We start from the raw sequence: 17,556 nt of genomic DNA, 5'->3' as shown, positions 1-17,556 counted from the left end.
TGAAACAACATAATACTCTGAGAGTGTGAACCTTAAAAATTGAAAGATAACGCCGCACCAAGGTGGTATATTTGGTTTCATATGGATACACAAACGATTTTAAGGTATCTTCATACTCATAAAACTGAGAAAACCTGCTCGTTTGGAACATCCGGTACAGCTCATATCTACATGATAGGCAGGTATTATTTATTGAGGCCTGTGAAGAGTTTGTGTTTAAACATATAAAATCTTCAATCAACAATAAATTTCTCAAAATGTCACGCGTCAACAGTCACATTTACAACCCCATTAGTCTTTTCATTACTGTTAATTCGAAACAGAACTCCTGCTTCTTGAAAGCGAAGAAGCGAAAAAAAATACCACGAAATACACTCGAGTACGAACCCAATAATCAGAAAATACAACGCTCAATCTACTACGCAATTAGGCAGATAAAACAATCCCTTTTTTCGAGTCTCAGTTCGCAGAATCCCAACATGGAGAGTCGTTTTTATGGCCTTAGCTCGAACATCTTGGCAATTATGCTGTAATTTCTGGAACGCATTCGTCTGCTAAACTCCATCTCACACAACGGAAATGACATGAATTTCTCAGGCGTTCCTTGCTCGAGGTTAGAAGGACAATTATCTACACATTTCCTATCATTCCTAGAACACCTTGATTCGAAGACATGCTGGGTGAATATTTGAACTATTTTCAGGGGGAAATATCATTATTCATCAACATCTTCGGCATTCTTAAGGTATGACAACAAATGACTTGTTTATCCTGATCATCAGGTAGTAAACATCGGTAACTATGATAGCATTCCGGGAAATAGCTTCTGAGAATATTTGTTGAAGGTTTCAAGAACTAGCACAACTAGGAGCGTTGGGGCTTTGAGGCTGCAGCCAAAATACCAATAATTCAAAGTCTGTAAATGGAAAGAACATTATGTCTCTAATGGATTTTCTTGTCTTCTTATATATCCCAGCATCATTTATTGCTCCGATTGACAATTATATAATATAACCGATCATCAGCCTACCATTCTAACCATCGAAGTAAAACAGGCTCCAAAAATTTCAATATAACATGAACTTCTTAGGGGTTGAATCTCAAAAATAAACATTAAATTCGAATATTATTGTCACCAGGTAATCGTTCTGTAGTTGAACAAGAATTTTTATTGTTTCTCATCGGTTAGGCAATCCAGCATCTCGGCCTAAGACACACCATCGTGAGAGGTGACCCTGTTTCATTGCAACGACCCTTTAAATTGGCCGGGGCCGAAGTAGTGTGGCGCGAACACCCATAGCGCCATCTGTGAGTAGACAGAATCACTACAAACTCAAGTATTTTTACACAAAAATGCTTCAGGAAGTCGAAGTAGCCGACGCATTCCGAACTTGTTCGATCATAAAAATATGCAATTATGCTTCTCAGAAAAGGTTTCGAATTAATAAAAACATCTGGCCTCAAAATTTCCAATTGAGTGACTTTGTTCTCAAACATCAGTCTGTATCATCATCATTCAGTGGTTGGATTAATCTGAGTAATGATACTTAGAATGATTTAAAAAAACTAACAAAATTATATGAAAAAGATTGAGCAACAACCAACGGAATGACCCTTGAATGTGACTTCAAGATGTCGATTAAGGAATTATCGAGAATTCAAAACTTAGTGCACTATCGGGACTTTCTAACCTGTAGTAGGCAAAATATTTTGTATGTTACGGTTATTGGCGGCCACACCTGAAATAACTCATTCAATCCTCAAGAGACTAAAAACTTAAGAGGAAAGAGAATGATTTATTTTCTGTGAGCTGCAAACGTATTTAAGAAAACATTGGAAATTGAGACATTGACTGACTCGCTCTGTTGAATATTTATTATGATTTTTAATTCGACATCGAGAATGTATTATGGAATTCCTAAGAACATCTGATAGAAAACTGTTTTCTTTTTTTCAAATTTTTATTTTCATTATCTTGAGTATTCATTTACTAGTTAAAATACCACATTGTTTTCTAAGCTTAGATTGAAGTAATTCAATTCTAGCATGAGATAGTACTCACAGTCCTGTGGTCTCTAAGAGTACAATTGGCTCATGAACGAATTAACGCTAATATTCCTGACTTAATGTCAGAGCTTTTCTCTTAATTTGTTTTCGATATTACTTTTAATTTTTTTATTTTAATAATTTTGATGACGCCATAAATACGAATTTTCACATAAAACTCGAAAATGCAACTTAGATAAATCGGAATTATTGGGTGATTTAATTAGTGTGAAAACGATCAATAACTGTACGAATTGCTTGCTCAAAGTAAATTTCCTCAATAAAGAAGCGTTATTATTGCATTAAACGATTCATAATGAATTTCCAAATTTTACTGAACAGAAATGCCAACACAGGTTGACATTCTCAACTTTCAAATCATAGACGACAACCATACAATATAGACATGTCAAACTCGATGTCAAACCATAAACAACAACCATCGAAACTTCTCATGTACCAAGCAGCTAATGAAACACCCGATATTATGAAATCTACGTTTCTCTAAGGTAAACACCTCCTGTTCCATCGCTAACCTCAACAACAACCACATACGTAATAGATTGCACTTTCGAAGTACATCGAAGGCAACTTTAATTGTAACTGAACACTCGAACTGCAAACTCATTAAACGGAGAGACAAATTCTTATCGTACTTAAGGAACAAGACACACATAATAAATTACTATTATTCAGGTTCCCCAAGGACCATCTGAGGCTCCGCTGAAAACGGGGGTTCCAAAACTGGGGACTTGCAATGTCGGAAGAACGTGATAAAATGTGAAACTCCCAGGCGTTAAATGTAGATTCTTCGTCTTCCATTCCGTTAAAATTCCGTTTGTTTTTATCCCCATTACCAAGAACGGGAAACCTGTAGATTTTCATTCCCGTTTTTTTGGGGTGGAGTGAAGACGTAAACAAGTTTTGCGCTTGCGGGTTATTGAAAAATGAGAAGATTTATGTATGAGCCCCGTTCCGATAAAATTCTGTTGTTTGTTTTCGAGCGCTCGTTCTCTGAATAGATCGTTCAAACATTTCGTCACAATATTTATGAGTTTTGAATTTCTAGCCGAAAAGGGTCTTAAGGTATATCCTTAATACCTTCAGGGTAGATTCGTATGTCAAGATATGTGTATGAATACGAAATCGATATTGCAGTTGAAAGTTTCAAGTGATCTAATACTTTGGAAATCGGGGATCATATCGCAAGCATTTCATGGTTTTGGAATACGCACGTCATCCACTGAACACTGCAAGTACCTAGTAAAGATATTTTGGTACATAACATATAGCAAGACCTGTGATTTGATGTCAATAATAAATGATAAATAAAAAACAAAATTGCCCTTGTGAGTTTTATTATTATTATTATTTTATTATTATTATTAATTCCAGCGTGTTATGGGTGACTTTTCTGCACTAGCAAAAAGACTCTAGAAATGTATATTCAATATAGTGAATAAACATTCAAGTAAATGTGTGAATGTTTCGTCATAGATAAATATAAAGTAGCCGACGCTTGGCTCTTTCACACTCAAAGTGATCTATTTTTATTAAATAAAATATATATATAAAAAAATAATATTCCATTTAGCTGTAAATTAGCCAAAAACTTTTCAAATAAGTTCCATGGTCAAAAATATTACATTTTTCACTTTTAATTTGGTAAAAAATAATTGTAAACACTTACTACTTTCCACAGTTCCACAAACTGTGGAAAGTAGTAAGTTCCACAGTTTGTGGAACTGTGGAAAGTAGTAAGTGTAATTATTTTTTACCAAATCAATATGATTTTCCACCAAGTAAGGACTGAATCAATTAAATATTTTTCACTTTTATCGCTATGTCTATTTTGAACAGCCTGTAACTTAAGAACCAGCGTTGACCAGATATTTCTGATCAGCTATTCTTATCAAGGGCATAAAGGTCGTCTACAAAAACCAATACCAATATTTGAAATAAACCGATAATCACTTTTTATACTTCCAGGTGCCTGGTGCTTGTAATGTAAAATATGATCTTGTTCATGATTTCCTGAATGTGAATATTTGAAAATTAATGTAAATCGTATGTTTGATTATAATAACACTGATATTGTCTCCTTCAAATGCCTGAAAATGAATGATATTCGTACTTTCAGCGGAAATAGTAAAAAAATCGAAAAGATCTAATAACGTGCCTCCCTCATAAATTCATTTAGTTTCCACCAAATTCCATGGGGTCGTGTCCACAAATCCTTTACATTCATAATGGGAAAACTTGTTGATAACCCATTTCATTTGACCTCACTTACCGCTTACAACAGTAACAAATTTAAAACCACCGCGCTGTGGGGCCAAATGAAAAAGAATTAAAGACATTAAGTCGACGAATAAAAGCATGGCAAATGAATATATGGCCCATAAACGTCTATGGTGTTATTTACAGTGCTTTCCGCGTAGAGCGGATTGAGCTTGAGAGTAAATTGGATGTAACAGTTCATTTTCCAGAGTGAGGAATAAAGCCGGCTATCGTTTTTTAATTTATGGTCGAATCACATTCATATCTGGATAACATCTTGTAGTGTAGAATGATCTTTTTCTGGGAATCGATTTAATTTATTTCCAGAGATGTTGTATGTTTATAAGAAATTGAAACTTCTATGATCATATTTCTGGAGAAATCCTTATTTGCAATTATCTTCTGAACAATGTTAATCTCAATGCAAATCTCATTATAAACCTTTAGAGCAATATATGAAAACCGTTGACCAATATGTCTAGTCGAAGTTATCTCTTGATGAACAACATCTTCTTGAAATTCTTTCAAATTAATGTGTCCCCTAGCCAGAATGAATCAAAATTGAGTCCTTCAGAGTTGGAATCCTGCGATAGAGCTGATGAGTTACAGTCTGATAGATATTGTTTCATTCAGTCCGGTCCCGAAATTTTGTAGTGTATGTCCTTTATATAACACCACAATCTATTTTGTAGACCAAACCTGTGATGGTTTCAATTTATTATTATAGCTTGAAGAACCGAAAGGTTGACTAAAGGGTATATTGTAGTTATTATTCCTAGTGACTGAAAATGCAACACTTATTTCATTTCAAGTTCAAGGATACCCAGAATTATGTTGGTGATGTGTACATCTATGTTGAAGGGCTTGCGTTGTTTCATCCTGAAGTCACTGATAGGATCGTCAGTTAGGCACTCAGTGATCTCTGCCAAATACAACTCCCATTTCTTCAACGGAAGCTTTTTCCTGAAGAAAATGAACTCGAAGCTTACAGTGCGTGTTGTTTCTATTTCTAAGTGGTCGTCCTTACCGTCACCCAAGACTTAGCCACGCTCGAGGCTGACTGACTTCAGTATTCTAACGTGTACTGACAATTCCATCGTGTTATGGGTGACTTTTCTGGACTAGCAAAGAGTCTCTTCATTATATTACAACTCGTGGTATTTCTAAGTGGTTGTCCTTACCGTCCTCTTAGACTTAGCCACGCTCGAGACTGACTGGCTTCAGTATTCTAACAATTTCCTCGTGTTATGGGTGGCTTTGCTGGACTAGCAATGAGTCTCTTTATTATATATAATATAGTAAACAACCATTTGAGTGTATGTGTAAATTTTTCGAAATAGATAAATATAGAGAAATATTATTATTGTACTTCCAGCTTACTTAAAGTAGCTCTCTGTATTATAGATTCTTTTCATAACAAACATAACAAAGATTCACATTTTGTACAAGGAACAAGGGCTATCCACCTTACCTACTCAATTCACTGATGCTATTGCATAAAATTGAATAAAATGCGGGTGTTGTAGCCTCGAGAACTCAATATTTCTTGTCACTTTAAACCTTGTTTCTTTTTATAGTTATTGCAGTTTTCGCATGCTCCATCGAATCCCATATATAACAGATCGACGGAAAGACATTCGATTCAGTATTCTCGAACATATTCGATCTAACTCCCGTTGATCTTTCGATATAGAAAATCCGGAACTGTTCAGTTCCCAATTCACGTAAATAGTCCCACATTCGTATTTCATGCTGTACACGGAGATCTGGGTAGTTCAAACTTTTCAATTAGAATGAATTTATCACCGGCAACATTTCAGATTCCAGTCGTGGCTTTCCCAGAGCTCGAACTTTTTATGGAATAAGACATTTCGTAGAGAATTTATGAAACATTTGATTTATAGATGAGACGTTACAGTTTTTCAGTCCTGGCAACCCTGGGGAATGCGAATCGATAAATCCGACGGTAAACAATAATGCCAGGGGAGATACGACGTTTTTTCATTAGGTGATATTTTCACGTGAGAAGGGGATGATCAACAAGCAAATGTCGAGTTTTCCGTTGAAATTTAATAGGATCGGCATTATATTCACCAAATTCAATGAATTCATCAACTGTTCTTCAGATTTAATTTCCTCAAGAAGCTTTGAGTTTTCTGATGAAATTGTGGTCCTTAATTCTATTTTTAACCAAAAAATTCCAGAAAAGAAAATACTTTGCGTCAGGAGTCTTTGAACGCTCATTCATTGATGCAACTATTGAGCTTCTGAAGGCTTTTGAGAGAACCCTCTTGCATAAAATCTTAATTTCAACCTACGTATTCGAATCTGTTGTTATGAAAATATTGGGTAATTTTTCTTTTTATTCTGCTTGAGGTTTTTTTGTAGTTGACGCTATCCACATGAAATTGCATCAAGCTTGAAATTGCTAAAATTATGTTGGTAATTATCATGTCGTTTGAAAAGTCCTTTATGATTTATTAATCTGGTATATCCACAAGTATATTTGGCGCATAAATGAAGAGCTCAAAAGTTCCTGACAATGTCATTATAACATTCATTACTGTTGTGAGCTCGGAAACTGAATGCTTTCTCATCAAACAATTCAATTATTTCTGGGACATGGTTCCTGTGATGACACTCCTCATTTGTAAAAAATATGAATAACCCTCGAATTAATGAACTCAATATCGTGCAATTTGTTTCAATATGTTTCAAGTGAGATTTATAAGCTGATCAATAGTAGTCAACATACCGTATAATAATGGTTCGATATCAGTCGAAGAATAATAATAAAATAATGCTATGATTTGACTCGAGGGTTTCACATTCCACTTCATCTGAAATTATCACATAAATATAAATCATATTATATATAATATTTCAAAAATTTGAAACATGATTAATCTGGACCACAAGTAGAGTAATTTCACGGTATATTGGTCATTCACTTCATCTATTACTATTTTCTGCAATTTTGATCAACTCAAATTTCAACTGAACTTGATATTTTTCCAAAGAAAATCAGCGAACAAACAAATTGATTCCCAAATAAGTGATTTGAAGCTCAGAGAGATAATTATAATCCAGCGCCCCCTATACGTTCGTTTCCGAAATGATTCCACTTCTCTGCAAGTTTTGGACCTACTAATGACCCCTATTTCAACTCGCACTTCCATCAAAATGCGTACACACGCAACGAACTGGTGTAAAGAAGTCCGAGGTTTGGTTTTTCTGACCTTTCCAGGTCTGCTCATTTAGCAAATCATATTATACTCAGTGCTTTTCAAAGGAGGACATTCACAAGGAAATATTTCTGCAAAATGATATTTTAGCAACGTGATGATTAGGAACGTGCATACATTTTCCAAAACTCTCTTATGGTAGGGATTTCTACCATTTCATGGATTTCCGTGATACAAGGCCGCAAAAAAAAATTAAATGAAAAAAAAGATTGGTAGCACGACTAACCCAATCTAGTGTAATGGAAAACTGGAAGAAAATTGGAATGAAAAAAATAATCGAAGAGGAATATTGAAAATAATAATAATTCAAAAATATTTCATTCAGTTCAACGATAGCATAATTCTGCGAAGTCAATTTCTGTAAATACGAATTCATCAAAGTTTGTTTTTGCGCCTTATAAATTGATGAATCGGTATCAAAAGCGGATGATGAATATATCATAACATCTGATTTTTTCTTCTCATAATTTCATTCGATTAATTTCTAAAGATGACAACTACAGTTGCTGGCAATACGTTAGGTGAAAGAACAACTAGACAATTGAAAGAAAGTCCTAAATTTGTTCAGTCAATCGTAAGGTTTACGATTGAGTCATATACGTAAGACTACTGGTGTAATTATTCAATTTTATTTATGATATTCTGAACACCTCTTTACCTCCTTTTCTAAAGAGGAGTTCAACGTCATTTTTCAGTAGGAAAACCCACGTCGAATTATTACTTTTCTGTAAGAAATAAACCTCAATATTCTGCCGTGAGCAAACGGCATTCAAATTAATCATATGTAGGAAGAAGAAGAAAGATATTAACCTTACAAAATCCTGCAGAGACACTGCCACAGTCAAACCACGATGTTCAAATTACTTGGAATGAAATGTCATATTAGAGTTTGACCATCTCAATTTATAAATGCCTGGACGTGCGCAGGGGTGTACTCATCCTTGAGGTTGACATAGTTGTTTTCCTAACAAGTGTGCGAAATGATAAATGTCCACTCGCAAATAGTGCTGCACGAAAGACGTGAAGAGGACAGTTAGTTTTTGCGTGCATAAAATACCATACAAATGGTATGGTTTCATTCTTGTTCGCTTCCACATTGCTATAGAATCAAGTGGATAATATAATCATTTTGGTTTAGGGGTAACGTAGCTGAAAATAATATATGTTCAACATAATTCCAATGACAAACTCACAATGAAAGCCAAGTTCAACAGAATTGAAGGGAGATACTTTCACTGAGATTGGCTTTTTAGAATAGAAGTAAATATCTAGACTGCGTTTCTGCTTTGAATTATTCACACTAAATAAATATTGACTTAAGATATTATTTATTGTTGGTTCAGTAGTTCGGTCAATCATCTTGATGGTTGATAATGTACTATAGTATTTACACACGTCAAACACTTCGGCGAATATGTCATAAAAAAATCAAGACATCTTAAATAAGATTATAGAGTACACAAAATCCACTCAAGTTGTCAGGACTTTCTCCAAGGCAATTAATCAAATTTGAATTAAAAAAATCATCAATATTATAAGGAGCCTTAGCTAGTAACGAGGCTTCAATTTTAATTTTGAAATGACTAAGAGGCAGCGCTCTCCAGGTCAGAGGCATATTGTTATTGAAATCAAAGGCCAGAAGAAAGTGTCCACTCTGCGATCTCCTCAGACTGTGATATTGCACAAGAATATAAGGTATGTTTGTTTCTAGTGTCGTGATCATGAATATCTTCTCCCAGTTGTCTCTCCCCAAGGTTTGAGTGAGCATATAGCAGACACTCCAGAATGAAGACGCCAGGAAAATGAGAATCCTCAGACTAGTGGAAGATTTCCTACAATCTTCACGATACCTATAATTTTCTCAAATTCTGACAGCCCTACGTTGTAATCCAAACAACCTATCAAACTCTGCATAGCATTCCTACACCAGAATGGGGTATCTGAACTGGGAGTCTAAAAGTAGGCTGTCCTAAGTGCATCCTGATACAGAGGAAGTACAAGACTCCTTTATAGGAATATGTTCTTAGAATTTCGAGGAAACAGAAAACCAACATGCGCACTCCAAGTGAACCTAGTCTCCATACATAAGCCGAGAAACCTCACAACTCTAACCTCTTTATTATTGACTCCTAAAATAATACTTGTTCAACATCACTCCAATGACAAACTTAAAATGAAAAGCCAAGCTGAACAGAAGTGCAGGGATTTACTTTTTTTGAACTTGGCTTTTCAAAACAGAAGTAAATCTTCACAGTGCGTTCCAGCTTTGAATTATGCCAACTGAATATAAACTGACCTAATCAAGTACCTCCTCATTATGAAAAGCCAAGCTGAATTGAAGTGCGGGGAGTTACTTTTGTTGAGCTTGGCTTTTCAGAACACTGCAAATCTATACAGTGCGTTCCTGCTTTGAATTATTTCAACCGAATAAGCGCTGACCTAATCAAGTACCGCCTCATTTGTCAGTGAAACTTCACCGAATAGATTCCATTTCATCCTGATTAGGTTTCTCAATAATAAATACCCTAAAATACACACAGATTCTCGTATACACTACCCCGACCCGAATGAATAAAACATACTTTCATTTTCGGCAGTTTTATTCGGGACTAAAAAACGAAAATCTTTTTTATTCATACGGTCGAATAAAATTATGGAGTTCAGTTTTTTTTGAAGAGGCCCCTATCCCTACGAGAGAGTGTGCATTTTTCAATGCGGTCCCGGACTATATCGACCCCGGAGTGGGAGATTGAATGAAACGAGACCCCTCTGCAAGTCGTAGGTATATTCGCTGATGGGATTCTGAAAATTTTATGGGGCAATTTCCTGACCTACGGCCAGGTCGATATTTCGGCCTTGTATAATGATATCCCGAACATCGGATCGATCTTTCCACGTGACGTGGCTGGGTGGTTTCATACCGTTCGTTTTAACCGGTGCTCGTTGGATTCGTTTTGGTTCGCTACTGAATTATTATTGGGAATAGCGAGTTTTTGTTCATCGATTCTCGGTAGGTAATTTTTGTTCTATGGTAATAGATAATTCACGTTTAGCTCGTACTGACATTGACATGGAGGTGACAGTGACATTGACATTGACCTTGTATAGATAAATATTGATTCCACTCTGGCCTATCATTTCGTCGCAATGATTGCATTTTAAGAATTTTGAGCTAGCAGGGCCCTCAAAAGATTAGGTTCGACTCATTTAAGATGAAGTAGTCTTTCAATTTATTTCTGTATGTCCGGCTGAAAATTGGCGAAAGGAAACGTGCTACAAAATTAAATATTCAGGGTGGGTTCAGATCTTGAATGCCGCAGTTGAATTCGTTAATGGGCAAAAACCGACCAGGGGTTCGACGAATATCGTCCAAATTCTTTTTTTTTTTGTTAATTTCAAAACTGCATGGTCGATAAAAATAAATATTTTCATTTGGAAATAACTTTTTACTCAATAAATCCGACACCTAGACAGTAAAAAGACAATTTTCAAATTCGACTCTCTTCGTCAACATAGTTAACTGCAAGAATGAAACAATATATTCCAATTTTTCATTCATTCATCAAAATAATTGGTGGATTTTATTGAAATTGTAAGAATGAATAAATTCCATTTTTCATCATTTATCAACAAATTCTTCAAATATTTGAGAGACTAATTGTATAACTTGACAACGCCGAAGAGTATTATATGGTACTACTCTCTTGAATACTTGAACTTTCGATCCAACTCATATTCCGATATTCTACCCGCACCTTTGGACTCTCGGTTCTAACGCGAAAAAATAATATAGTACTGGCGGTATCATCTGTCTACTAGCCTAGAGACTTGTGTGACGTCTTCAGAATTTTAATTTTTGGAATATACTGTGTGCGCTGCTATTGAACACTTTTGGCAATTATCGTGTTGAAAAACAGAAAATACCGTAGTGGGAAGGACCGTATGTTCAAGAGCTAAGAACGTGGAAATACACAATTAGTTTCATATTGTTATCCAAATTTAAATTTTTTATTATAATGTTAGGCTATTGAAAAATTCATTTGAAATTAAAATTTGTTGCAGAACGCAACAAAAGTTTCTTGAATTAATGGCTTCATGGCTAACTAATTTGGAATTAAATCGACATAAGTTCATTCATTTATTAATCACAATTTTTTTCAATTCACATATCAAAAAATCCCAATGTTCGAGTTCACAGAACATGAAATCCAGCAGTGACACAGAGAACTATAAATCGGTTCCATTCTACTACCTCTCCCTTCGAAATGAATAAACTACAACGTCTCCCCGAGTACAAACGCTCAATAATAGATAAACTTTGACCTGGTCTGTCATCCTCAGGCCATCTAAGGGTCACCCCAACATGCGGGTACAAATCGCTAATTTCCAACTCCATAGTGTCCATTAAGTACTTATTCATCCGATTTTTATGGCCTCTGCCTGTGGCCGCTGGCCAGCAAATGAAATAATACCCTCCGTTCCGTCAGTGCCGTGCTCACAGGTGTCTCATTTATGTTTTAAATGCTCATAAGACGAGAATGTCAACCGTCGTTAATTTTTCATGGGATTCGAGTCTCGCAATTTCGCAGACATTCAATTTTCCATGCATCTCGTCCGCGGCCTGCTACGCTCCGAATTTCCCATGCTTATGTAGTTCGTAATTGCAAAGGGAGAAGGGGAACTGTATGTGAATCTCGTCTAATTTCTACTTTTGCGATCCCCAGAATCGTCTTTCAGTAGAAATTGAAAAAAAAAATGAATAATTGATAATTTGTTCAGGGAATTATGTATTTCAAGGATGGAAATTGATGAAGTGAAAAGAAGCATACAATTCTTATCTTTGATAAGGTAGGAGACTAGCGCAGCTACGAGGGGTGGGGCTCTTGAGCTACAGGCCCCTCAAAAAAATTTAAAAAATGTCAATGGAAAAACATTTCCGAATCAGTAACAGATTTCTCAAACATCCATTTGTGTGATAATCACTCATGTTTTTGATTGGTCGGAGTAATGACTCTTCGAATGATTCAAAATAATTAACGAAATTATAACATGAAATGGATTTATAAACAGCCAACGAATGTGAATTCAAGATGTAGAAGAAGATACAATTGAGAATTTGCGATTCAAAACTCAGTGCAATAACGGTACTCTCTGAATATGGTGTTCAGTTTGAGATACTTATTTTAGGAACATCTGAAAAAAAACTGAATATTCAAAATCATCTATTCTGTATTTTTTATTCGTAGTAACTACTATTGTTGTGGATTGTTACCTGATTTTTTTTTCATGAAATAAATGTTTTGTTACTTACTTAAATATAAATTTTTGATTTTGTTCCAAATAAAGCCTAGTAAAAAGCTACTTTTACTTTTTGATGACAAGATTTTTGGTTGTAACTAATTGATAAATGGGAGAAACTATTCGAACTACCTTTGACAACTTAAAAAATCGAATTTAAACAAAAATCCAATACTGAAAGCAGATTTCCACCAAAATTATTGAAATAATAAGGTAGGAAAACCCTCGGGAAAACCTTTGGAACTCAAAAAATATCATTTCATTCAGTAATGATGTGCTTAAACTTTCACTGTATTGTGAACTTCAAAATATTTGTGGGAATTTCTTTGTATTATTTTTTTTATATTACCAACAAAAAAATTCTAACGGCCATGTTAACAGAATCCCTAATCAGATCATTTCCATGAATCAACTAAACCGCATCATTTGAGATCCAAAATACCACTGGAAGTTTTAAGGTTTGAGTGCATTTCTGTCTTGAAATTTGAGACATCGTAACGGAATACTAAAGCTAAGTGCTCTGATCGGGAAACGAGGTCCCAAAAAGTTGGAGGTAAAAGTAAAAGACTTCCCAATATTCCCAATTTTAATAGAATAATTATTATGTTTATTCTTAATGTGAAATATCAAAAAAAAAACAATGTAGGTATTCATAGAGGGGCACGAAGATCAATTCATTTCAAAATCAAAAACATTTTATCAGCCGAGTAGGATATGACATTGATTGACCACAAGGGTCAGATCTTGGACCTCCTACTATTCATGATTTATATCATCATGGTCTTTCATCATTTATGATTCATCAAGAACTAACGTGCTCCAGTTTCAGATGTTATGTGAACACCTATCAAACAACTGACAATGTTAACAATCTTGTGATGAATAAAAACGCATCTGTATTTATTCATTTGTCATTCAATCAGTGGTTTGTAGTTTGTCTTTCGTCATGTGGATGTTGTCATCATATCATGTTTAAATTTATGGCAAATTATTCAAATGACCTGAATAATCACCAATTCTTCAGCAGGTTCCTGAATTCTTCAAAGAACGGTTTCATGCGTCTACTTATAAGATTTTAATGAAATCTGATGAGAGTTCGTGCAAAAAACAGTTAAATTCTAATTAAAAAAAATTGAGAAAGGAATATTTTACACCTTTGGGTAAATTCTACCCTTGAAGTAACTCATTTGATACATTCGGATATATAACCTATTTTTTCGGCATTCCTTGGATCCCAATATCTCCAGATACCAATACAGTGAATAACAAAACGTGGAATCATCAAAATTAACTTTATCAATATCGCTTTGCATGGTAACCCAAAATTTCCATCGTAATTTCAATAGGTATATTTTTCAAAGATAATACTACGAGTGTATTGCTATCTTCAAAAAAGCAAACTTGAAATTGAATAGCATCGATAAAATCATGGTGCTTATTTTGTCCAAATATCGGTAAATTCCAAAACTTGCTCGCTGAAAATGAATTGAATTAGGAGCATCTATAGTCAGAAACCCAATGTCTGAATGAATGACATCAGCTCGGAAATCTCAACGAAGAAAAATTTCCTAGGATCTTCCTAAAATTTCCGATGAGATCTTCAGATTAAACCCTATTCAAAAGTTAAAAAACCAGCAAAGTATAATTTTGTCCTCACAAAGATTTGTTCATAATTGAAAATAATGATCTAAACAACAGATTGCGTTCGATGCAGCCTTACCTCGTTTGTTAACTCGATTGTCAATGATGCGATAAAATAATGCTTTCCTAGTTGCGTGACCAGTAGTGTTAATATTCAGATAGTGATCGTGTATTAAATAATTACAGGCATAAAACATAGTTTCTTTGATTTACAAGACACGACATGGAATTGTTAAAAGTGAACGTTTTGATTTTTCTGTTTTCAGTTGCAAAAAATATAATGGAATATTGATTTTGGTTTTTACATAATTTTTTCAACTCACTCCAATTATTCTGATGCAACTGGATAAGAACTCGTGTAGTATTTTTTTTTAATTACTGCGTTAAATGAAATAGCCTTGAAAATATGCATTGCCTAAAATAAAGGCAGGTGTGGACTCTCATTCACATATTTTTCTCCAAAATGGGTGCTTAAAGCTGTCAAGAGGGTAGACGACTATTTCATTTTTGCCGATTGAGTGTTGTAGTTTTGAGGTTTTTAATTTTTTTTTCATCATAACTTTTTCAATTTTCGAGGTATCAAGGTTGGACTGTTAAATTTTAGCGTTTACGTCAACTGGTGTGAAGAATTATATTTAAAATTTACAGGGAGAATTTTGTCAAGAGACTAAGGATGAGTCTATTGCATTTACATTTGTATCTCCCCTCTCAAAGTCTATAGTCTAAAGCCTTAGTACTCATTATTGGTTGGCAGACGTTTCAATCGGTAGTTCAAAACCACACTAAATTGAATGATACAAATATTTCAAACGAATTGATTCGAAGGAATCATGCTTACAACAAGCTGGCATCAAACAATTCAAAACTCAGCTAGTCAAATAAAAATAAAGGTATAAAATCAATTAATTCAAATGCCTATCAATTAATTGATGTGAAATACGTTGATGTATTTTTACTATTTACGAAAGTATTATTCAAAACCATCCTTTCGCTCTACATGCCTTTATGCTTTGAGTAGATATTATTATCATCTATGTATCTCAATTCAAAAACAATTCCTTTCGAGAATCAGTTTGTACCCAAATATTCTAACATTTCGAAGCATACTGTAAGTTAGACTTCGAGGAAATCTATCTCATTTGGCAAAACAATCTGAAATTTCTTCAAACCTGAAATCTACCCACCTTCATCATGATTACTCCCAAGCAGAATCTCCATATCTTCGTACCCTTCTCCTTCAGCCAGCATATCCATAGGATGCTTAGGAAGAAAAACTCCCTCGATAGTAGGTGTAGAAGAGAATCCAAGTATACCCGAATAGGAATTCCACTGCTGCAAAGATATCGTCTTAGCATCAACAGCCCTCATACAATCCAGAACCTGATGAGGGTGCGTTTCTAAAAGCGAAACGTTACACCCACAGTCCTGCACCAAGATACGTCCGATCTGCTCAGCCCTCTCTCCAGTCATATAGCTCCAAGGAGCGTTCATGGTTCCAGATTGGAGTATCCCCCTTCTAACCAACCCTTTGGTGACAGGACTGAGTAGATGAATGCTTACAGAGCCACCTCCAGCTGACTCTCCGAACAACGTTATCAGATCAGGGTCACCTCCAAAAGCCACAGCGTTCTGTTTGATCCAACGTATCGCCTCGGCTTGGTCCCACAACCCCATGTTGCCAGGTGTCTCCTCGCTACCTGAAGAGAAATATTTGTTCAGGTAGAGAAAGCCGAAAGAGCCAACCCTGTATTGCATAGAGGCTACGATCACGTCACTTGTTGCTGCTATGATATCGGCGTCGTAGATATCGAGTGTAGAAGTACCACTCATGTAGCCTCCTCCGTATATCCAGATGAGAACAGGGACCTTGGGACGCTCTTGAGGGGGTTTGTCGGCGTGATGCCTTATGCGCAGACGCTGCGGTACCCAGATGTTCAAGTAGAGACAGTCTTCCGATATGTTTGTATTGGGGTTCCACATCTCCTCACCCTCAAATCCAGGGAAGTATTCGTATCTTTCCTGGTAACAGGAGTTGGGCAGCTTGGTAGCGTTGAGAATGCCATGCCAGGGGTCTATCGGTACAGGCTTACGAAACCTAAGCTGTTCTATAGGCGGCTTCGCGAACGGTATGCCGGTAAAAACGTGAACTTCCCTTCCCAAAACAGTCTTAGCCCAACCGCGAACCAAACCACTTGTTGTTTCCACCACCAGGGGATCCGAATGGTAGTCTTTGTACTGGGGATATTTGGTTGTTGTCTCTTCACTAGGCCATGAGTATCCACAAACGGAAGCACTGACACACAACACGACGCATGGAACGAAAAAGAAACCCATTTTGAATGATCGCGTTAGCACTTTTACTCTCAAGTTCAGGAATTTTACATTATTGGGTACAGTTCACGTTGTTACCTCCGCACGGGTAGATTCCTGTAATTGTGGTCGTGGTAGATTCACAGGAACATATCGCGGCGGCGTCCGTTTGAAGTTGCGCGTTGATAAGAGAGCGTGTTCGGACGTTGGCGGTGTACAGCTTGGCGGGTTTGAAAAGACTGTGGTTGAAACGAGATATGGCGGCGATACTAGGCTTGCGCGGGTTGTAGGAGCTCTTCGGGATCAAATATTATGACGGGTGGCGTGGGTTTAAGAAATCACGGTCTCCAAGTTTCTTTTCCGTTATATCACTTCTCGCTCTAGATGACAGAGTATGGAATAATAGAAATTTCTCCCTTTTTAGCTTTTTCGGAATGAATGCCATCCAATTTGAAGTCTGATAATAAGAGATAACTGAATTCGTTTGAATAAAATCCTGTAATGAATATCACACTGTTGTCGGTGTTTTTCGATATCTATGAAAAAAATTGCAAATACCTATAATTTGAAAAATAATTGAGACTAGTTCTGCGATGACAAAATCGTATTCACTATTATTATCGAAATGTTTGTGAATTTATGATTGTATAATTATGGTATTTTTCAATTTCATTCCATTTCTTCAAAATCTACTAATCGTAAATAGTATCATTTTGAGATTTTTATTTTTTTAAAT

The 17,556-nt window shown here is 35.7% G+C and overlaps 1 protein-coding gene across 1 annotated transcript in view; it reads right to left on the bottom strand.

Moving 5' to 3' along the window:
* Positions 1–17,067, bottom strand: part of LOC123689016 (acetylcholinesterase) — a 119,381-nt gene extending 102,314 nt beyond the window's left edge. Inside the window, exon 1 of the mRNA XM_045627799.1 lies at positions 15,695–17,067. Within this exon, the coding sequence (XP_045483755.1) occupies positions 15,695–16,844 (1,150 nt within the window). The 5' untranslated portion in view covers positions 16,845–17,067. The remainder of the gene's footprint in view (positions 1–15,694) is intronic.
* Positions 17,068–17,556: the final 489 nt, after the last annotated feature.

This window comes from Harmonia axyridis, chromosome 1 (genome assembly GCF_914767665.1).
Source record: "Harmonia axyridis chromosome 1, icHarAxyr1.1, whole genome shotgun sequence".
Classification (NCBI taxonomy): domain Eukaryota; kingdom Metazoa; phylum Arthropoda; class Insecta; order Coleoptera; family Coccinellidae; genus Harmonia; species Harmonia axyridis.
This window is presented reverse-complemented; position numbering and strand designations above follow the sequence as displayed.